At 48.8% G+C, this 23,878-nt stretch overlaps 1 protein-coding gene across 1 annotated transcript in view; it reads left to right on the top strand.

The window, feature by feature from the left end:
* Positions 1-6,923: 6,923 nt before the first annotated feature.
* Pptc7 (protein phosphatase targeting COQ7) overlaps positions 6,924-23,878 on the top strand; it is a 41,984-nt gene continuing 25,029 nt past the window's right edge. The window contains exon 1 of the mRNA XM_052168314.1: positions 6,924-7,458. Within this exon, the coding sequence (XP_052024274.1) occupies positions 7,224-7,458 (235 nt within the window). The 5' untranslated portion in view covers positions 6,924-7,223. The remainder of the gene's footprint in view (positions 7,459-23,878) is intronic.

Raw genomic sequence — 23,878 nt, 5'->3', positions numbered from 1 at the left:
AAAACAATTGTTTTTAAAGACAAAAAAAAAACAAAAACAAAAACAAAAACAAAAAAAAAACCCATTTCCCAAACCCTGGCTTCTCTTCCTTCCTTTAACCCGTTCTCCTTTTCTCTTTTACAGTGCTGTGGGGTCAAGTCTTGAAACAAGGACCTTGTACTCATTAGATAAGCATGTACTACCACTGAGCCACATTCCCAGACCCCAAGTTTGAACTTTATAACAAATGAAGAGAGCTGGTAGGATGGCTCAGTGGGTAAAGGTGCTTTCAAGCTTGATGACTCGTGTGTAATCCTTGGAACCCATAAAAAGACAGAAGGAGCCGGGCAGTGGTGGCACACGCCTTTAATCAGCACTCGGGAGGCAGAGGCAGGCGGATTTCTGAGTTCGAGGCCAGCCTGGTCTACAGAGTGAGTTCCAGAACAGCCAGGACTATACAGAGAAACCCTGTCTCGAAAAAGCCAAATCTCCCCCCCCCCCCAAAAAAAAGCACTGACTGCTCTTCCAGAGGTTCTGAGCAACCACATAGTGGCCAGGACCATCTGTCATGGGATCCGATGCCCTCTTCTGGTGTGTCTGAAGAGAGTGACACTGTACTCATATATATTAAAGTACCAAACCAACCAACCAAAGATAGGAGAGAATTCACTTCAAGTTCCCCTCTGACTTCTGTGCACATGTACGCATGTGCCAAATAAAAATAAATAAGTGTAATTTTAAGAAAAGGTTTATCCCAGATGCGGTGGCACACATCTTTTATTCAAGCCCTGGAGAGGCAGAGGCAGGCAGATCTTTGTGAGCCTGCTGCAAGGGCAGTCTGTATAGAGAGGTCAGAAGCCGGGTGGTGGTGGTGGTGGCGGCGGCGGCGGCGGCGGCGGCGGCGTCGGCGTCGGCGGCGCACGCCTGTAATCCCAGCACTCTGGGAGGCAGAGGCAGGCAGATTTCTGAGTTCGAGACCAGCCTGGTCTACAGAGTGAGTTCCAGGACAGCCAGAGCTACACAGAGTAACCCTGTCTCGAAAAAACCAAATCCAAAAAAGAAAAAAAAGAGAAGTCAGAAATTTCCTTCAGTTGTTTCTCAGTCGCTGAGGAGAGGCACCTGTTCCCACTTCTCTATGCAAATAAGACAGAAGCTCCTCCTGCTCAGCCGCCTTTGCTGTAGGAACTTTGTTCTTGACACTGTTAGGGTAGCCATGGAAGCCGGTCACGTGGAGGGTCTGTCAGAACGCTTTGTTTTGCAAGTCAAAGCCGGAGGCTTAAGTCCAAGGGGAAACTGGTGTGATTTGTGATTGATCCTCTCTTGAAGACCCAGCTGGATTTTTAGAAGGGGGCGTCAATGAATATCACAGTTGGTTCTTCCCAAGAAGCCGGGGTGGCAGCCCTCAGAGTCCCAAGCTTGCTTCCCACCTGCTCTGGAGCCCTGGTGGGCATTGATTCCTCCTTTTTTTTTTCTTTCTTTTTTGGTTTTTTTTTCCGAGACAGGGTTTCTCTGTGTAGCCCTGGCTGCCCTGGAACTCACTCTGTAGACCAGGCTGGCCTCAAACTCAGAAATCCGCCTGCCTCTGCCTCCCAAGTGCTGGGATTAAAGGCGTGCGCCACCACTGCCAGGCTGGCTGCCTTCTTTCTAGTTCGTGTGGGAGCTCAGCCCACCGCGGGGTTGTTACTCTCCTTCAGGGCGGAGCCTCCCACCATATTAGCATCACGTCTAGCCTGCCCGTGGCTCTCTAGCCCAAGAGCTTCCGAATACCAAGTATATAAATGAAGCGTATGGCGGCACCTGGGTTGGTATTATACAGCCCCCCCCCCCAGACTGGCATGGGTCACCCTCTGTAGGGCCCTTTGAGATATGACTCACACTCCATGGAATTCTCTTTACCGTCTAGGACTCAATGGCTATTACAGACTTTATAAGGCTGTGCCACATGGTCCCTGTGTGATTCCAGTCTCTGAAGTCCCTCACAGCAACCTCCGTACTGTCTCCCTCTCCCTCAGGCCTGGCAACAGTAATATGCTTTCCTTTGGGGATGACAAGTCCTCCTCCTCTTGCTTACTTCTTCTTTCAGAAGGGTGTTAAGCAGCCCAGGCTGGCCTGGGACTCATCATGTAGCCGAGGCTGGCCTTGAACTCCTGATGCTCTGGGTTCTACCTCCTGAATTTGGAGAGCATAATTGTACTTGGTTTATGTAGTGCTCACAATCCAACCCGGGGCCTTGTGTACGGTAGTGAGCACCCTATCCGCTGAACCGCAGCCCCAGCTCCTAGAGTGTCACCTCTTCATCTGACCTGGCATTCCCCACCCTTTCGACACACTTCTCCTTCCCGATTCCACTTCCTTTACTAGACTGACGGCACTTGCTTTTTCTCTCCACGTGCTGGGTGTTAACCTCTTCCCTGGCTAGACTCAGTGACCTAATGGACACCTGCCGATATCCTGTTCACTTGCCTGGTGTTGCCATAACTGGCTAGCTCTAAACCAGGAGTGAGTGAACCTTCCGGGGGTGTATCTGGAGACAGCTCAGGCCTTTCCCTTTATCCCTCCGTGGGAGTGACAGGGTGCTACCAGCATCTAGTGGGTAGAAGCTGAGGATGCTGCCAAGTCCCCTCTGGGGCTGAGGACAGGCTCTCCGTCAAAGACATATCCTGTCCCAAATGTCAATGGTATTGATGTTAAGAAAGCCTTCCACTTATTAACAACTAGCGTTCCTTTTCCTTAGGCTGGCAAAATAGAAATCAGAAGAGCTCTCTGACCCGGCCTGGCAGGGTGTTCTCATTAGAAAATACACGCCTCTTCTTTTCTTTCTCTTCTATTAGTAGCAGAGGCTATGGTGATCCCTGTGCAAGGCTCTTTCCTAATGGCACAGAGGTGCTCGGAGAGCCTGGATGGTATTTTCACCACTTCTTGGCCTCTGAGAGCAGCCACTGACCTCCCAGGAATCCTTGAAGTGCTAGGAATGTAACTCCGCTAAGGAGGCAAACTCAGGGTTTCTCAAGTACAGCAAAATGTCAAATTGGAATGGTTCCCCTAGGGGAGAGCAGCGAGAAAGGTGTTTTGCAAAGTCCTTCCTCATGGCTTCTCTGATGAAACTTCAGAGCTGGCTGGCTCTAGAACCAATAATTCCAGGGACCCTCTTCTCCCCCACCCCACCACCCCTGCACATGCAAGAGGAAAAAAAAAAAAGCACACAGGAGCTTTGAGAAAGAACTATTTGCCACATGCCTCTGAGAGCAACCGGTAGGCAGAAATCTCAGTGGCTGGGAACTCAAGGCACGTGACACCCAAAGCCGCCACAGCAGACTCACTGGGGACATAGGTTATGGCAAATGCCAGGCGAGTGAGCCACCTGTCTTCCCACTGGCCAGATCCAACCGGTTTTCATGACTGACACGGAAATTGGGTAATTATACATGCCTTGAAAATGTTTGATTGGTCTGCGGGAGCCAGACAGGGCAAGGAACAGGTTGGCATACCATCTTAGAAAAAAAAGCTTGTCCTTGGGGTAGGATTACCTGACAGGCTGGCTGGGACTGGCTAGTGGCGTGTGTGGCTTAAAGGGCAACCTTCAGCGCAGTTGGCAGAGATGGAAATGCCAAGCAGAGGATTCCAGAGAGGCGCTGCCCCCTCTTTAGGACGTGTGCCAGCTATTGTATTGTAACACACACACACATACAGAGCAAGGTGTGAACGCTTCCCCTTTTATCCCAAAAGTGAACTTCTGTTTCATTTGTGAGTCCAGCCACTTGCCACTCGCCACAGGAAGTGATTATTCGTCAGGCTCGATTCTGATGGAGACCCCTGAGTTCCAGGAGCTTGGGCTTGGCACACTGTGCCCTGCAGAAGTGTTTAAGGACCAGAGTAATTAGGTGGCACAGTGATGTGTGTTTAGTTGGCAGGACTTCAGGTATATTAAAAAAAAAAAACCCGCATTTTTAAAAAAAGGAGCATTAAATGGGAATCTCCAGAGTAGCTGGAATCCTCTTCGAAGTAAATCTAGAAAAAGACGAATGTTCCTGGATGAGGTATTTTTATGATCCAATTAAAAATTATGGGGTGTGAGAGGGCTCCACAGGCTCAGGCATGCGCTGTGCAGCCCTGGAAAGCTGAGTTCCATCCCGAGAACCTGTGTAAAGGTGGAAGGGAAGACCTGACTCCTGATAGTTGCCCTTTGACCTCTGTCTTGCATACATATGGCTTGTCCCCAATCCCCATACCCCGGATATGCAACTGTGCATGTGCCGCACACACACACACACACACACACACACACACACACACATGCTTGTCCACAATATTAAGTTAAACTAAAAATTATTTCACACTGGATTACTAAAGGGCCGGTTCTATTGTTTGTGAATTCCACCTTTTCAAACATTTCCTTCCATCCTGATATGTAGGATTCCCAGTCTGTTGCTCTTTCTTTTAACAAACAGATCAGACATTTACACACTCCCCTCCTGTGTGCCAGACTTTAGATTAAACCCGACAATATGATGCCAATTTACCCCCGACTCCTGAGGAACCCAGATTGTAGTGAAATCCCTGTGGCCTGGGAACACAACAGAAAACACAGGACCCTTAGATATGGAATTACATCCTAACTGGTAGAAGAAAGAGTAAAGACAAAGGTATTGGGGCAGCTGTGTGCTTGGCAGGAGGCCAGTCCGCAACAAAACACCGAATAGGTAGAAAAAGTATCTGGAACCTAGGTCATTTATATACCACCCCCACTGGCTAGGCAGGAAGCCTGAATGTGAATGTATTCATGCACACACACCTACAGTGTATATGAGCTAAACTGGGCATGCTAGTGTGTGCTTGCTTATAAGGCCCGGCAATTGGCCTGTAGAGGAAGGAAGAAAAGGAGTGTGAGTTCAAGTCAGCCTTGGGCAAATAGAAAGTTTAAGGTCAGCCTAAATTATAGGAGATCCTGTCTTTAAAATAAAATATCTAGAGACTGGAGAGATAGCTCAGCACTTAAGGAGAGATAGCTCAGCTGTTAAGAGCACTGACAGAAGAGAACTGAGAGTTCCTCTAGTGGACCTGGGTTTGATTCCCATCACCTACAAGGCCTCTCACAACTGTCTGTAACTCCAGTTTTAAGAGATCAAATGCTCTCTTTTGGGTTCCCATGGGCACTGCACACATGACACAGGACACACATGTAGTAGACAAAAAGTATAAAATAAGAACAATGGACTGGAGAGATGGCTCAGTGGTTAAGAGCACTGATCACTCTACCAGAGGTCCTGAGTTCAAATCCCAGCAACCACATGGTGGCTCACAACCATCCGTAATGTGATCTGACGCTCTTTTTTTTTTTTTAAAGATTTATTTATTTATTATATGTAAGTACACTGTAGCTGTCCTCAGACATTCCAGAAGGGAATGTCAGATCTCATTACGGATGGTTGTGAACCACCATGTGGTTGCTGGGGTTTGAACTCAGGACCTTCAGAAGAACAGTCGGTGTTCTTAACCATTGAGCCATCTCTCCAGCCCCAATAAATAAATCTTTAAAAAGAATAAATCTAAAAAGTTCTCTTAAGAACAGTAATAATAATAATAGCTGGGCAGTGGTGGCGCACGCCTGTGATCCCAGCACTTGGGAGGCAGAGGCAGGCGGATTCTGAGTTCGAGGCCAGCCTGGTCTACAGAGTGAGTTCCAGGACAGCCAGGGCTACACAGAGAAACCCTTTCTCAAAAAAACCAAATCCAAAAAAACCAAAAATAATAATAATAATAATGATAATGAGAGTAAATCCTAGCTGCTATTCAACTGAAATAATTTCCAAGGGAAATAAATTATAATAGGTAATATTTTGGGAAGGCTGTTTGATCTTTGTCCAAGGTAGGCCAAGAGCTTTAGAAAAAATAAAATAGAAACTGCCCCTCGTTCTTTCTCTCACCCTCTCTTCTTTCTCTTTCTTTCTTTCTTTCTTCCTTCCTTCCTTCCTTCCTTTTTTTGAAACAGGGTCTATGTAGCCTTGACTGACCTATAACTCACTATGCAGATCAGGCCGGCTTCAAGTTCATAGATCTGCCTACCTCTGCCTCCTAACCGCCAGGGATTAGAGATACATGGCATCATGCCTGGCCCTTTCTTTCTGCCAAGGGATAGCCCTCTTGAGAAGGCAGCCATGGCCGGGGAAAGGCACCGCATCCTTGGTTCTCAGCCCGCCACAGTTTCTGAAGGCCTCCTAATCAGAGGCAGGAAAAAGACCTGCTTGGCCTGGTGGACCAGCAAGCTTGGGATCTAGGGTACAGACGTTTTAGAGGAGGGGCTTTCAAGACACACGGATAATGGAAATGTTAGGATTGGGCACTGCCCTTTCTCACTGAGTATACTAGATGGTGTAGAAGCCCAGTAATCTTGGTTTCTTACAGTTATGTAAATAGTGTGTGTGTGTGTGTGCGCGCGTGCGTGTGGTGTGCTATGTGCATGTGAAAGAAACTGTTGGATAGGATATAGTGGCACATAATATATAATCCTAGCACTTGGGAAGCTGTGGGCAAGATCAGAAGGAATTCAAGGCCAACCCTGGTGACAGTGAGTCTGAGGTCAACCTGTGCCTGATGAGACTCTATCTCAAAATAATCAGAAAATAGGAAAAAAAGAGAGAGTGAGAGAGGAAAAAAAAACAGGACCCCTCACTCTTATCACCCCCCCCAAAAAAAACACCCAGCTTACGTGTCATTTTCAATAATTTACAGTCGTCTGGGAAATCTAACTCCTGGATCACAGGTAGCCAACGCCAAAGCAACTATAACTGCTCAACTACGATTTCCAGGAGACACTGCGCCCACACCCTCTGCGCAGGCTCGATTCCGGTGACTACATAGGGCTGAGAGTCCGAAGAGGCGGGGCTTGGACCTGAGCCGCGAATAGGGGGCGGGGCCGGGGCGGGGCTGGAGAGGGGGCGGCGCTGCCGGCGCGGCCCGGAACACGCTAGTGGAGCGGAAGATGGCGGCGGCGGCGGTGGCTGCAGCCGGGACCCCAGTTTGGTTGAGGCGGAGGAGCCGCCGGCTCTGACCTCGCTCTGGCTCCAGTGCGTGCGGTAGAGCGTGTGCGAGGCCCCGTGCGGCGGGCAGGGGCGGCAGTGGCCAGTGCGCGCCGCCCTGAGGAACGCCCCGGCGGCGCTGCTGCGGTTGAGGAGAGAGCCGGCTCCGGGCCTCGGCGTCCTCCGGCGCCCCGGGCCCCGCGCCTCCTCGGGGGGGTTGCGGCGGCGATGTTCTCGGTCTTGTCGTATGGGCGACTGGTGGCCCGCGCCGTGCTCGGCGGCCTGTCGCAGACCGACCCCAGGGCGGGCGGCGGCGGCGGCGGCGGCAGCAGCGGCGACTACGGGCTGGTGACGGCGGGCTGCGGCTTCGGCAAGGACTTCCGTAAGGGCCTGCTCAAGAAGGGCGCGTGCTACGGGGACGACGCGTGTTTCGTGGCCCGCCACCGCTCGGCCGACGTGCTGGGTGAGTCCCCCGGCCCCAAGCCCGCTTCCTGGGGACTCCGGAGTGCGAGGCTTCCCTGCTCCCTCCGCTGAGCGCAGCGCCCTGCCGAGCACCCCGAGACGCGTTTTCTGCCTCACGATCCTCCCCCACCCCCACTTTAGAATTGGGGAAACTGAGGGGCAGAGCGGTGCAGCCACGTGCCCAAGGTCACCGCCTTGGGAATGTGTCCAGTCTGTCCCGGTGCAGAACCGCACTCTTCTTAGTCACAGCCCCCACGCGACCTCGTCCTCCTCGCTCGGCGACACCTGCAGGCTGCTAACCTCGCTTTGCCTCGCTCCCTCCTCCCTCTGTGCGCCCCGGGAATCCCGGCTTCTTGGCGACCTCCTGACGCCACGGCCCGGACCCCCAACTGCGGGGTCCGGAGCAGACCCGAAGACAGACAGACAGACGGCGGGAGCCCACAGCCCCCCGTCGTTGGTCGCTCCCCCACCCCCGCGCCAGGATCGTCCCCGGATTTCCATCCTTTTCGGGAAGGACCACGGGGTTGGGGGTGGCCTGGTTAGAAATTCTAGCGGTGCTTTTCTCCCAAACCCAACCTGTCTACTTGAGGTCACTTGGGGGTGGCAGAAGGTCTCCTTGACCCAAAATAGAATGGCTGGACCTGCTTGTAGGCTGCAGCCAAAAAAGCTTGGAGACTCGGTCAGAGCTTTTTAGGCCACAGGTGCTTCCTAATCTATCCCAGTTACTCCTTTGGGAAGAGGAGATAGAGAGCTGTCAGAAACTCTACCTAGGGTATGCCCTTGAAGAGTTTGCCTATGCCACGAAAGGGTTTCAGTTCGCGAAGCTCTTCCTTTGATATTGAAGGACATACTGTCATTGGCTCCTAGGTTCAAATGTCAGGTTGGTTTCACTTCTCCAGTAACATTGAGTTTTTGGTTACTTAAAGCCTCATATGTTTAGACAAAATGTGGCATCGAAGCAAGCTGTAGTTTTTGTGACAGAAGTTGTTTGCTGTTTTTTTTTTTTCTTTCTTTCTTATTTTCTTGAGAACGGTGGCTTTTGTAGCCCACTTGCTGTTTACTGCAGGCCTACCGACCTTCAGCTCCCAAGTACTGAGGATACAGGTGTGTGCCACAACTCCCAGCTCATGACTTTTTTTTATTTTATTTTATTTTTTTTTTTTTTTTGGTTTTTTTGGATTTGTTTTTTTTTCGAGACAGGGTTTCTCTATGTAGCCCTGGCTGTCCTGGAGCTCACTCTGTAGACTAGGCTGGCCTCGAACTCAGAGATCCGCCTGCCTCTGCCTCCCAGAGTGCTGGGATTACAGGCGTGCACCACCATCACCCGGCGACATTATAAAGTCAGATACCAGAGTTAACCTTGTAAGTTTTGGTTTTGTCACATGAAGTGTTTGTGAGTCTGATCCTGAGAAGGTGGTTCTCGTTTTAATTGATGAATAACCCCCGTTATCTGTGCTGAGAAAAGTCTTTTAGTATTTGGACAGCACTATTGATACCAGCCTTTCAGAGAGCCTCCCAGGGTTTGGAATTATGCAAATTTACCATAGAGTCTGTCTAGACTCAGGGGTCACTTTTTGGGAGGCTGCCATTAGCTGCTTCTGCAGGTCACCTAGGCAGCCCTTCGTGTAGGGAACGTAGGATCTGTGCTGCCTTTGAAGTTGCAGTTAGCTGTGGGTAGGCCGGGGTAGGCCGCTTCCCATGCCTGAGGCCCCCAACACCACCTAAAGGTGTTAGGAGCTGCAGTCTTACAAACAAGTTAAGCAGTGATGGACCGAGCCATAAAGTTCATCTGATATAGCTGACTACAAGATAGTTTTGGTTTGATTTTTTTTTTTTTTTTTTGAGATTGATTTTTTTTTTGAGATTGATTTTTTTGTGGCTTGATTGATTGGCAGTAATTAGTACTTTTTAGACCTGAGGTCTGAGCATAATAAACTGAAAAATACCAGGAGTAAAGCACTCTTCCGGTTTTGAGTTGCATGCCATTCTGAATAGTGAGACAGGATCTTGTACATCTACCCAGAGGTCTTGTGACTGTTTTCTTTTGAGACAGGGTCTTGCTATATTGCCCAGGATGGTCATGAACTCCTGGCCTCAAGGAACCCTTTTGCCTAGGCTTCCTGAGTCCTAGGAGTGCTAGGTCCACAGGTGAGCGTGCGTGCCCAGTCAGGCCTTTTCATTACAAGCTGTCCGCTCTCCATCACCCACCAGGTAGTGTAACAGATCAACTGAAGATGTAGGCTACTAATTTGTATCATTTTTCCTGCAATATGTTTTTTAATATTAACACATATTGTTGCTATCTTAGTGTACCTAATTTATAAGTTACACTTTAATAAACTTATAAGTTATTCTTTATCATAGCTATATATGTATTTGAAGAAGTACTTAAAGGGTTCAGTACTCTCTGAGGTTCAGGCATCCACTAGGGGCCTTTAAGTCCCTCAAGAAGAAAGGGGACTACTGTATCTGACTGTTTTAAGTCCCTATGCTGGATGTTAACATGCTGCTATCTTGGCATTGTGGCATATTTACAAGGATGTGGGAGATACTGGTCAAACCCTTTCTAAAAAAGCACAGACACCATTTCATGCTCTGGCAGAAACCATGCCCAGTTTGAGGTGAAGTTTTGCAACTTAGTAGCTCTGTGATTCCTGGTCTTGGGTGGACTCTGAGTCTGCTGTCCTTATCTGGAGAAGATGAAAGGAGTGGGCTGTCAGACTTAATGCGGAGGCTCTGGCTAGACAGCCACGTTTCCCTGTTGTCCCTTGAACATCACAGCTATCAGATCGCTGCAGACCCCTCGGTAGGTTTATTCCCTTTTTGTATCTAGCATTGAGCACTCAGTTCTTAGATTACCTTAGTTCACTGACTGAAGGATCCTTGGCTGTGGAAGGGACTCTTCAGAGAAGAGAGCACGGGCAGGCTGCAGACAGCCTTCACAATGCAGCAGCCCACACACGCTTGGGTGTCTGACAGGGCCCCAGCTCTTCTCTTGGAAAGAGTGCCACAGAACGGCCACACGCATGGCTGCCTGTGTGCCCAAGAAGAAGGCAGTCAGATTTGACAAAGATCTTGCATACACACACCTGCAAATGGGGAGTGGGCCTGGGAACAGTGAGGAACAGGTTCTCCAGGACTGTCCTGTTGTGGAGGAGCTCTTTCAGAAAGCCATCCTGGGAGTCACCTGAAACAACTCTCTGAGTTGGCCTCATTTGGTCCTTGGCAGCCATGGACCAGTTCACCAGATGGCACCTTCCACTGTACTGACAGCATCCTACCACAGGCTGAACTGATACGAGTTACAAGCTGAATTACGTGAAGGTAAATCTATGCGAGTTCAAGGCTAGCTTGGTCTGCATAAAAGACCGTGTCTCTTGAGTTGAGACTCTTTCTTGCTATGTATCTCTGTGGGGTTCACTCACTGTGGACTTCTCAACTGTTAGGATTGAAAGCTAGGGTGTGAGAAATAAATTATGTTTTTAATTTTTTAAAAATTGAAATTGAAAAATATTTTTTAAAAATTGAAATTGACAGGTCATAGTGGCCACATGTCTTTAATTCCATCACTTGGGAGGCAGAGGCAGGCAGATCTCTGAGTTGAAGACCAGCCTGGTCTACAGAGTGAGTTCCAGGACAGCCAGAGCTACACAGAGAAACTGTCAGATAGTTTAGATAGATAGATAGATAGATAGATAGATAGATAGATAGATAGATAGATAGATAGATAGATAGATAGAATGAATTAGGGGTGACTTGTCCTGTAGTCGTGATAAAGAGGACTCGATGTCTCATACTGTTATTGTCCCCACTGGATTTCTTTTAGGAAAAGTTGGCTGTGGAGGGTGTGGTGAGGGTGTGGTGAGGCCAAGCACCACTCCCATCCCGTGGAAAATTGGCAGAGCTCATTCCCTTCATTGGGCCAGCAGGAGTAAGCCGGCATGGCTCAAGCCGTGTGGGCTTCTCGTTCCTCTCCGTTGTTCGCCCTGAGCTTTGTTGCTTTACAGGCTGTGCCTTCCTAGGTACACAGAACATGAGAGAGAGCCACCTATATCCCTAGCACAACAGCAGCAGCAAAAGGTTGCTGAGAACCTGAGACTTCACAGCCTCGAGGTTCATTTCCTCCCTGTTTTGGTAATGAGCAGAGAGGCTGTCAGATGCTTCAGAGCGAGGGGAAGAGTCAGAGAGAGAGAGAGAGAGAGAGAGAGAGAGAGAGAGAGAGAGAGAGAGCATATGAATGTGTTTATAATCCCTTTATTCTCTCTGACTCATAACTGAAAAGCAACAAAAACTCCCCTGCATGCTAACCACAGCTTACAGAAAACCATTTATTTGGAAATGGCAGGCATGGTCTGTGCACTATAAATTCTGGCCTCTGAAGACGGAGCTGTGAAGCCGCTCTTAAAAGCTGGGGGATATTTGTTTAAGCTTGGTTTAACTTGGAACCTAAACATGAAAATAAAACCGTTTTCTACTCCAGCCTTTGGTTTTGAGTTTTTACTGGGCCAGGATTCTGAAGTGTTTCTGTGAGTCTTGCCAATCTTAAAAATATTCTTTGGTGGGGTTGGTGGTGGTGGTGGTGGTGGCGGCGGTGGTAACAGTGTTTTGTGTATGTGTGTATTTTACATTTTAAAAATATTTACTTTGTGTGTGTGTGTGTTTTGCCTCCATGGTTGTACCACATGCATGACTGATGCTCTTGGTGGGTGGGGTCCCCTGGAACTGTAATTCTGAGTGGTTGTGATCAGCCATGTGAATGCTGGGAGTCAAAGCAGGTCCGCTGTACGGACAGCTGGTGCTCTTAGCTGCTGAACCATTGTCTTTCTAGTGCTGGTTTTGTTTTTTGAGACAGAGCCTCACTATATGCAGCTATAGCTGACCTAGACCTCACTGTGTAGACCAGACTGGTCTCAAATTCATAAGAGATCTGCCTGCCTCTGCCTCCTGAGTGGTTAGATTAAAGGTGTGCACCACTGTGCCTGGCTTTTGAACGTTGACGTGTGAAGTTCAGGTGCATAGGTGAGGTCCAGTTTGAAATTTCCAGTCTTGATAAACACTGCACTTTTCCATAAGTCATCCCTGGAGAGCGAGCGCACCAACACCAGCGTTTCCAGAAGTCTTCTCAGGAATCTCAGGTCCTGTCCAGACATCTCTCATCTTGTAGCCAGAATTTTTAAAAAGTCAAGTCTATCTGTTGACCTTGAGTCTTTTGTTGTTTTAAGCTGAGCTGGCAGTGCTTGGAACATGGTTTGGCTGGTAAAGGTGCGTCGTGCCACCGAGTCTCGTGACATGGCTGGGAACCCCAGGACCTACGTAGCAGAAGGAGAGAACTGACTCCCTCAAACTGACCTCTGCACTCTAGCTCCACAATACATGTCAAAAATACATACATACATACATACATACATACCAAAGCTGAGTTGCAAAGTCACATGAGATGACATGGTACCTTTAAAAAATGGATACTCAGTAGTCACAAGGTGGTACAGCCTTCCTGAATCCAGAATCTGCTGTCCCTTCCCCCCCAAACCTCAAGCCTGTCTGTCCACTTGCAGTTGTTCCCCACTTGTAGATGTTTCCCAACCTTGGTAGGAGCTTGCCAGTTCTCTGAGTTTGCCTGTTCTGGGCATTGTGTGTAAGTGGAATCCTAGAATATGTGGTCTTCCACATATTCTAGGCTGTTTTCTTTAGCTTTACCTGTTTTAAGTTGAGGTCAGAGAGTATCAGTGCCTTATCCTTTATCATGACTGCATAATATTCCGTTTCAAGGGTATACTACATTCTGTTGATCTGTTCATCCATTGGTATCAGTATTTATTTTCACATATTTGATACTGTGAACAACATTTGGCATATTTGTATATAAGCTTTTGTGTGAGCAGGTGCTATCCATTATTTTGGAGTGTGTATGGACATTCACTACATAGACTGGCTTTGAACTCTGAGCGGTTCTCCTCCTTGGCCTTTGAATGCTGGGATTGCAGGCACATGCCACCACACTTGGCTATACCATGTAATTTTAATCTTCTCAGGTGTAAAACTGGGAGAGGATTTACTTGGACATATTATCATATTGATATAGTTTGTGTATATAATTATTTTAGATAAAGAAAATTAACTTTTAATTTGTAATTAACTATGTAAAGTTCTGAGATTAATCAGTTCTTTAACTATGCCTGATGTCACATACTCTATGTGTTTTCAAGAGAAAACGTCACTAAGCTTAGTAATACAGGCCTCTAATCTCTGCACTTGAGAGGTAGAGGCAGGCATATCTCTGTTAGTCTGAGGTCAGCCTGGGCTACATAGTGAGTTTTAGGATAGCCAGGGCTACATGGTGAGACCCTACCTCAACAAAAGAAAGAAGAAAAAGAAAGAGTGAACTGTTGGGAAAGGGAACCGTCTGGACTCAGGGACAGGGCTGTGTGCTGACTAGCTGCTGTGTGGCTTTCAGATGCTGGTGGCCAATGACAGGGCTGGAGAGGGTGCCTGCTGTTTGCTGAGCTGTGCGCCACCCCGCCCCACCCCGCCCTGCTGTGAGTTAGAAGGTGCTTATGAGACACCTTCACTTTCACCCATTGCCTTCAGCTACTTCTCCTGGCCACCAGTTGTAATTCTGAGACTTCGGGTTCGACTTGACATTGTCCCGACTTCCAGCTTTTCCCTCAAGATGTTAATAGTCTCTAGAGGGCTCTGGATGGATCTTTCTGACCAGTAAGCCATTGGATTTTAGAAGTACAATGCTTATGCGTTTTAGAGAGTTGCAAAGACTTGTTAAATCTCTGGGAAAGGTAGGGTGCAGAGGAGTCCGAGCGCCTGTGGGGGGAAAGGTTTGGGTGCTAAGGTATCGCTCCGCTGTGTAATCTGAATGGCTGAAGCAGTCCAGGTGGACTTGGTGCCGGCCTGTGTGCTCCAGGAACAGCACACCAGGTCAGAGTGTGACCTAAGAGCATGCCCTCAGGCAAAGCGGATAGCGTCAGCTTGGAGCTAAACTCCAAATTCCTTCATGTAGTCCCCCATGTCTTTTCTACAGCTATGCCTAGGCCATGGGATTCAAACTTCTCAGGAAAATATTTTGTAATTTTGAATCTTATTTCTAAAGAAATTGGACTTTAATCCACTGAAAATAATATGCCTGGTGAGTTTTTCTTTCAAAATACGTGTTGACTTCCCACCCCTTTGAGAAGCGGTGCATGGCATCCCGTGCACTGCTGCTGTTAGGAGCACCTATGAACGTGAGCTTCGTGTTCTTTCTGTGGCCAAAAGTTTATAAAATCAGTCCTAAGGCCAGTGCCCTCGCAGAGGCTACAGAGGACATAGCGCTGATAACAGGCCACTCACTAGTCGTTCAGACTTGCTTGAGCTGGCCCTGGCACAGCCCTTTCAGTTTAGTTTTATATCATTACGGTAGAAAAGGGGGCTGAGCGCTTCTGTAAGATGCCAAGTGGGGACTGGGGGTAGATTGCAGGGGCAGACAGGTCCTTTGTGTAAGGAGGGAAGACCTCCCTTTCTTTCCTCTAAGCCATGTTACATACCTTGACTCCAAGAGTTGAGCGCATCCCCTGGAGGCAGCACTGGAACTGGCAGAACAGTTGGTTCTGCTGCTCCAGACACAGCTGCACCGGTCTGTCCCCTGCCGTGTTCTTCATCTGCAAAGTTGACTAGTCGGTAGGTTTGGGGTGGCTAGTGTTGAAGTTCGTCTCGAACCTGCGACTCGGCTGCCTTCCTAGTGCTTCAGCTTGTGCTTATAAAATAACGCCTGCTCGGAAGAGGTGTGTGTGAACCACCTGTAGCACATGCCTTGGCCGTGATCAGCACTGCTCCCCTGGCCTTGCCACACTAGTGCCGTGTGCTAGCTTGTGTTCCACACTGCATGTCTTGGTGTAGGTGTGTCTATACTGATGAGCAGAGTTCCTCACATCTCCTGCAGTGTACACTAGAACTTACTGAATTGGCCCTCTACTGTATTATTTAGGTTGTACTTAGTTTCCTGCTATAAAGTGACAGTGAGCTGAGCCTCTCTTTATTTGGAATGCTCCTCAGGGCAGACCAAGGAGCTCTGCAGCAGGCTGGGAGCGCACAAGGCCCTGTTGCACATGGCACTGGAAAACTCTCCAGAAAGGTCGCAGTTGATGCCTATCCAGACGCTGTGGATCAGTTTTTTCAGGAAGCTTCGTGTCGGCCCGGAGGGGTCACATCTAACATGTATACACTCACTAGGCCGGCCACAATTTATATCTGTCCTCGGTGTGAATCACAAAAACTACTAAGAGACTGCAGCTCCACCAGGGTCCACAAAGGGACTTCCTTCAAATAAATGTGTGACCGGTGAAGGAATGTGCAGGCTGGTGGTTTTGTTTGTTTTGTTGTTTTTTGTACAGACTGTTTTATTGACAGCTTGTTTTGACCTTTCAAGGCTCCCATCACCTTGCACATTTCTGTTTTCTGGCGTCTCAGAATCAGAGCTGCTGAAGGTTGGCGGCCCAGAGCGAGGCAGACAGAAGCGCTGTGTTTTCACTTCAGCGTTGGACAGCAGCTCCAGGTGGGGTCAGGCTTGAGGTGTTCCCGAAAAGCCAGACCCAAGCGTGGGCCACTAGTGGGTCATGGGTCTCCAAGTTTTCCTGTGACATGAGATCTCATCTGGGATGTCCTCACCGGGTACTGTCACTTTCTTCATGGGGTGCTGTGTGACTTCAAATTCGAAACTGATTAGTGTAGAAAACGCTTTTCAACATTTTAGCTAAGTCACCACAAAGTTTTTACTCTCTTGAGTCTTTGTTGACACTTCTCTGAAAATACACACATGGCCCTGTGACAGGAACAAGCTGGAAATGGAGCCTTTGCCTCCAGACTAGTTCGTGGAGTAGACACAAAGCAGTGTGAGAGACAGTGGCCTGGCGTACTCACCTTCTCAGGAGTTTCCAAGCTGAGCTCCCAGCCTGGCAGCGGGTTTGGAGTCCAGAGTCACCCCTGTCCCTGCCTCTGCTTTGAAGCCCCTCTCCAGAGTCACCCCTGTCCCTGCCTCCGCTTTGAAGCCCCTCTTCAGAGGCAAGCAGCAGTGCTAGTGCCTTGTGTCCTAAGGAATACTTCACATATACAAGCGAGTGAGCATGGCCTGTCCACGGAAGGGGTCTGCGGACATGGCGCTGAGGTAGCTGCACGTGGGTGCTTTGGATAAAACAGGAGCTGCCGAAAGACCCGAGCTCCACGGGCTGGACCAGGGCAGTTGGAAGTCACTGACCAGGCAGGACAGACAGAATCACTACAACTTAGTGTCACAGGACACTGGAGGGAGGAAGGGTTGGGATGGGTTGTCACCCAGCAGATTCTCAGAATTTCTACACTGGAAGTGCAGGCTGAAGGGCTGCTTGTGACGGGCTGGGACTGCCAAGAGAAATGACCAGGCTTGGGAGTGAAAGGTAGGGTTTCTTAGTGACTCTTGGGGACAGTATCTCTAGGCTCGTGGAGTGCTGAGTACTGGGACAGCAACACCTATGAGAGTCACCTGTGCTATGCAGACATTGAGGGCCAGGGTGCTGAGGGACCTCTCAGCCTGTAGGAAGGTGTTGGCCAGCCACTGGGGGTGAGAAGATGTTAGCAGCCATTGAGGTTATCACACTGACAGAAGACTGTGGCTAGCCCTTTGTATGTTGCTCATTGTCTAGAATTCCCATTTGAAGCAAGCCCTGCATAGCAGGCAGCATGTGCCAGAGACCCTTGTTAAATGAAGTTGCTTCTGGGGAAAAAGCATGTCCCGCCCTCAGAGTGCAGGTGCATCTTTCTGTTCCTTTGTGGGGGTTTTTTTGCAGACAAATAAATGCTTCTTCCTTAGTACTTGCAAATGTCACTGTTAAATATTTAATGAGCTATTGAATGACAGGCTTGGAGAGTTGACTGGAGAACAGAAATGATCCTCTCACTCATCTTTTATACATTATCTGTAAGTGGACATTGTCTTTTGGTTGTGACCACAGACCAGTGTCTGGAGAGCTGCCTGGCGGCTTATGAATGGCAGTCAGAATAGCTGGGAGCCCTGCCCTGCCCCCTGGAGACTGTACCAGCCGCTGTACTGCTTTAAGCTTTTATTACTACTTTATGTGCATGGATATTTCCTATGTGTATGCCTGTATCTGGTGCCCATGTAGGCCAGAAGAAGGTATTGGATCTTCTGGGGCTGGACTTACAGTTGTGAGCCACCATGTGGATACTGTGGATCAGATCTGGTTCTCTGGAAGAATAGCTCTTAGCCACTTAGGCATTTCTCCCAGCCCTGTCTGTTCCTTTTTAAAAATCTTTGATTTCTGTCTGTGCTGTGGGCCCCAAGCCGCGGCCTGCTTCACAGCTCTACCTGTGGGCTTCATCTATCCCCACTCGTGTGTGTGTGTGTGTGCGTGTGCGTGTGCGTGTGCGTGTGTGTGTGTGTGTGTGTGTGTGTGTGTGTTTGCTTGAGACAAGATCTGACATATCCCAGGCTGACCTTGAACTCTCCATGAAGCCAAGAATGACCGTGAACACAAGATCCTTGTGCCTCCTTCCCAGTGCTAGGATTACTGGTGTGCACCATGATCCGCAGCAGCCCGCTTCTCACAACCAGCTGTGCGCAGCACTCTGAACGCGCAGACTTCCGTGCACCTGCACTCTGACGGGGGCAGAGTTCACTGCTGTCCTCAGAGGGTCAGGGTGCGAGCCTCTCACCTGTAAGGGAAGATGGCAAGGCTGCTTCTGGACACTCGCCTTAGGCTAAGACTTAGCTGGAGTTGCCCAGATCTGCCTCGCCTTCCCTGGCCCAGAGTACTGCCGCTTAAGGAGACTGATGGTAACTTCTTTCCTGGAGGTGGTTTTTGCTGAGTCAGAATACTGTGCAGGTATCAGCGCTACCTAAGCTAATCGTAGGACAAAGCCCTCAATTGAGGCAAATCAGAGCCTCGTGTTGACTTTGGTGGCGGCAGGCCTGCCTGTCCCTCCAGGGATCTGCTGAGTGCCCTGTTGGGACCGACTAATGGTGAGAGGTTCTTGGCCTGGCTTCAGGAGGCATTTACCTGGAGGCCGAGTCTCTCCATGGGGCTCTCTCTCCCTGAGCCTTCCTGACTTGTACTTTATCCTTCTTGGTGAAAATGTCAGGAACCGTCTCAGCACCCTTCTGTCCGACACACCATTCCGACCCTTTCCCAGGCCTTCCTGTAGATATACAATCTGCTTAGGATTTTGTTTTAGTTTTTGCTTTTTGAGTTTCCTTCAAAAAGGAACAGATAGGGTCTCATGTAGCCCAGGTTAGCCTTGAGCTCCTATTTTCACTCACTCAGTGCTAGAACTACACCAGTGTGCTTCTAGTGCTGCCTCCTACTTGCATTTTTACTGTTTATATTATCTCATATCATACTGGTTTATGTCTAATTTGTTGTATTATTGTAACTTGTCCTAAATCTCTTAACCTCCACCCAAGCACAGGAGTAACTGCTTCTATGGGCAGGAACTCTTAGAAATCTAAATCCCTGTAGAGCTGTCTTGTAACCCTTGCATACAGTAGGTGTCAACAAATGTGCTGAGTAACTTCAGTGTTGAATATAAGTGAAGGATATAGTTTTAATTGGATTTACATAGTTTTTGTTGTAAAAAATGTATTGATGATATTATTAAAAATCTTGAAAGTATAGGACATAAATTAATCAGGGCTGGAGAGATGGCTTGGCAACTGCGGGAGCTTGCTGCCAAGCCTGACGGCCTGAGTTCTATCCTCGGACTTCACACAGCGGTGAAAGAGAGACCTGAGTCCCACATGTTGTCCTCTGACCTCCATGGTAGCTGTGGCGTTCTCCCCTGCACACGTGCACACAACACACATAGTGCATTAGTGAACTGACCTGATCTGTTGAGATGGTGTCTTAATTAGGGTTATTATTGCTGTGTCAGACACCATGGCCAAAACCACTGGGGGAGGAAAGGGGGTATTCAGCTTACACTTCCTCACAGTTCATCACTGAAGGGAGTCAGGACAGGAACTCAAGCAGGGCAGGAACCTGGAGGCAGGAGCTGATGCAGAGGCCATGGAGGGCACTGCTTACTGGGTTGACCCCCATGGCTTGCTCAGCCTGCTTTCTTTTAGAACCCAGAACCACCAGCCCAGGGATGGCACGACCCACAATAACTGCCTGCACCCCTCCCCCATCAATCACTAATTTTTTAAAAAATGCCCTATGACTAGATCTTGTGGAGGTCTTCTGTTTTCTTTCTTTTTCCATTTTTTGTTTTTTTGAGATAGGGTTTTTCTGTGTAACCCTGGCTGTCCTGGAACTCACTCTGTAGACCAGGCTGGCCTCAGACTCAAAGATTGACCTGCTTTTGCCTCCTGAACACTACTGCCTGGCCAATGTTTGGCTTCTATGGTAGCATTTTCTATTTTTTCCTTGGTAAAGGTGTATTTATTATGTATATAGTACTCTGTCTGCATGCATGCCCACACACCAGAAGAGGGCACCAGATCCCATTACAGATGGTTGGGAGCCACCATGTGGTTGCTGGGAATAGAACTTAGGACCTCTGGAAGAGAGTAAGTAGCCAGTGCTTAACCTCTGAGCCATCTCTCCAGAGTCATTTTGTTAATTAATGTCCCGTCCTTTCAGATGGCTTTATTTTGTGTCAAATTGACATCAAACTATCCAGCACAGATGACTCAATGCTAGACAGCCCTTTAGCCGCCTTGGCAGAGGGTCTGCGTTCTGTCCCCAGGACCCACGTCAGGCTTGCAGTGCCCAGCACTCCAGCTCTGGGGAATCTACCTCTTGCTGTGTCCTCTGAACACACCTGCTTACATGTAGAATACACAGAAACATACAGATACATAAAATGAAGATTTAAAACATAAAAATGTTTTTGAAAAAGAAGAAATCACTCATCTGCAGGCTGCCGTGAGGTGCCCACTTACTGCAGCAGGGTTGGGTACAGACAGTGGTGGCACTGAGGCCTCACTGTACATGGCCAGCTGTTGGTGGGTGGGGTTTATTATTAATAATAATAATTGTTATTATTTTTTGAGACAGGGTTTCTCTGTGTGGTCCTGGCTGTCCTGGAACTCACTCTGGAGACCAGGCTCGCCTCGAACTCAGAAATCTGCCTGCGTCTGCCTCCCAAGTGCTGGGATTACAGACATGTGCCACCATACCTGGCTATTTTTATTTTATGCTCATTAATATTTTGCTTGCATGTCTGTCTGTCTGTCTGTCTGTCTGTCTGTGTAAGGGTCTCAAATCTCCTGGAACAGGAGTTACAGTTGTGAGCTGCTAGGTGGATGCTGGAAGTGGAACCCAGGTCCTCTGGGAGAGCAGCCAGGGCTCTTAGCTGCTAATCCGTCTCTCCAGCCCAGAGGACGGGGCTTGGGGTGGGGGGCACTGCAAGGCCTGCCTGGGGCACTCATCTTCTCTCAGGGGTTGCTGTTCTGGTCAGGCCCAGCTCCTTACGTTACAGAGGAATGAAAAAAGCAGGCACTACCGAGATTAGGTTAAACATACACGGTTTTTTGAGGTATCCTGTTTCCTACCTATTACATTGGAGAGGTGAGACAGAAGGATTGAATGAGTTTAGGAATTAAGGGCCAGGCAGTCAGACTTTGGTGTAGAGGGTAGAGAGGAGGAAAAGGGGCACTCAGGTGTTAGAAATATTAGATTAATCCTTAGGGTCAATGGTGTAGATTTAATCTTACAAATTAAAACAAAGAAAAGCCCTCTCTCATCCCAAGGGGTCAATGCAGGCCAACAGATGCCGTTCAGAAGAGTGCCCGTGGACAGCCCTTCCGAGACCCTCAGCTAACCACAGGCACAGCCCGTGGACAGTCCTTCCGAGGCCCTCAGCTGACCACAGGCACAGCCCGTGGACAGCCCTTCCTAGGCCCTCAGCTCTGACCGTAGGCACGGCCCGTGGACAGCCCTTCCTAGGCCCTCAGCTGACCGTAGGCACGGCCCGGGCAGGACCTCTCTCCTCCCAAGTGATGGCCCGTTGGCTGCTTCCTCCAGACCAGAGAGCAAAGTTAACAGCACTCAACATTTGGGGAGGATTGTGTTGGAGGCCAAAAAGGATTGAAGTGGCTTCAGAGAGACAGCCATCAGCTCTGTGGTGTGTGGAGGGAGTCTGGCTGGCCAGCAATTCATAGTAAATCTGTAAGTTACCAACCAGTTCGCCAAGCTGCCGTTGGCAGTTGAGCTAGAATAGATAATTCCACAGTAACAGTAAGCATATGTCTTTAAAAAAAAAAAAAAAAAGACGGGCTCTACTATGTAACTCTGGCTATCCTGGAACTTGCTGTGTAGACCAGGCCTCCATACAGGTCTGGCCTCACAGACATCCACCTCTCTGTCTCTCAAGTACTAGGATTAAAGGTATGTATGTACCACCACACCCAGCTGCTTTTTTTTTTTTAAGATTTTTTTTTAATTTTGGTTGTGTGTGTGTGTGTGTGTGTGTGTGTGTGTAGCAGAGGGCATGGGGGGAGAGAATGCATGAGAGAGTACAAGTGCTCTCTGAGGCCAGAGAAGTCAGCACCACTGGAGCTTGAGTTATTGGTTATGGGGAGCTAAAGTTGGAGAGCCAAAGTGACGCCCTGTGTCAAGAAGTAAGGCAGAGAGTTCTGAGGAAGGCTCGCTCCGTCAGTTCTGTGCCCACACACGCGCACACGCACACGCACACACACACACACACCACACGTTATTTCAGTTTCTCTTCACATTCTTGTTTCCTCACCCTCCTTCCAGGGCTTCTTACTGCTTTTAAAAACAACAAAGATAGGTGTGTGTGTGTGGTGCATATGTGCACATTCTTTTAGCTTCATTACTGAGTAGTCTTCATGTTTACTAGGCTAAGGAATAAGTGGTTATTTTTCCCTTGCTCACATTCTGAAACCTCTAGAATAGGCCGTTGCCCCTGCTTGGGTCTCGTGACTGGTGCCCTGGGCAGTCCATTTCTTTGGCAGAGTCTGGGTTTCTCACAGGGTGGATCCTTTCTTCCTCTCTGTCCTTGAGCCTGATCTTAGCTTTTCTCCTTAGAGAGCTTAGTGGAGGCTCCCTCTGGAGCCGGCAGACGCAGGTTTCTTTGTGGTTGATGCACGGTGGTTGCTTTGAGGAAGCTTTGTGCAGAGGGAATGTGTTAGGCTGGCAGAACACTGTAACCCCTGTGATCCCTCCCCTGAGGACTGAGGACCATCAGCGTCCATTGGACTGGGCAGCAACTTGAGGGGCGAACATAGTTTTTCAGTAATCTTGCTTTTTTTCATTCCCTTTGGGATAATCATTTGCAGATACATTTCTCAGTCCTGAGTCACAGGGGAGGGTTCCCCAATGCCCCAGTAGTTGAAGCTTCAGAAATGTTGGTGTAAATATGACTTGTTCCTATTGTTACAGAGTTAACTGTGTGCTTAGATCTCATCTTCATCGGATCCTGGTCTTTGTGTTGTGATGCCTTGCCAGTGCTGCAGGGGAGCTCTGGCCTGGTGAGAGTCTCCATCTCTATAGAGGTGGAGAAACACTGCTAAGTGCTGTCTCAGTCGACCCGCCCGCCTGTGAGCGAGCGGCTCCTGATCTGTTACTCAGCCCTTAGCTCCAGCTTGAGTCATAGGCTTCTGTCCTAGAGTTTCCCTTTATAGCAGGTACTCCCATCCAAGCCACATGAGATGTGTTTTACTGACAGAAAACCAACCCCTGAGAAGCAACTTCTTTGCTGGAGTGTAAGGCTCCTGCGTCAGTGAGACGTGCTCCCATGGCCAATGCTGTGTGCAGTTGGCAGTTTTGCTGTGGCCTGAGTTAAATATGTTGTGATAGAGGTGAAGTGCCGTGTGTCCTTCACTGGTGTTTATATTAGAACTGGAAGGCAGCGTTCTCTAGGCGTCATTGTCCAGAGACCTAATCAAAGGTCAGTCTGGGAGGTGTGTGTAAGGGGACTGAGAAGAGGCTGGAGAGACAGCTCTGCATTAAGATCCAGTATCACTCTTGCAGAGGGCCCACGTTTGGTTCCCAGAACCCAAGTTGAGTTTCTCACCACCACCTATAACTCTAGCCCAAGGGAACCTGACACTCTCAGGACTTTTCAGGACCTACACACATGTGGCATTGGTATGTGTATATACACACACACACACACACACACCTTAAAAAAGAAAAGCAGTCTCAGCGTGTACCTGCTGTGGCTGTTGGAGGCATTCCTGCTGAGGGCAGCTTGGCTTCAAGGCCTCCCCAGGGCCTGCCTTCTGCAGAGTGACAGCAAGCTGCTGGGGAGACACAGTTTAAAGTGCCTGCCATGCTGAGGACTGAGCTCCGGGCACAGGGCTGCTGGACTTGCCCTGTGCAGATGAACTCCATCCCAGCCCTTCAGTGCCATTTTTGTATGGCGGTGACAGGTGAAGGGGAAAGTATTCTAATTTAAAAAATGAAAAATTGTTA

Source organism: Apodemus sylvaticus, chromosome 22, assembly GCF_947179515.1.
Source record: "Apodemus sylvaticus chromosome 22, mApoSyl1.1, whole genome shotgun sequence".
Taxonomy (NCBI): Eukaryota; Metazoa; Chordata; class Mammalia; order Rodentia; family Muridae; genus Apodemus; species Apodemus sylvaticus.
Note: the sequence above shows the minus strand (reverse complement) of the source record. Positions and strands in the feature narration are given on the sequence as shown.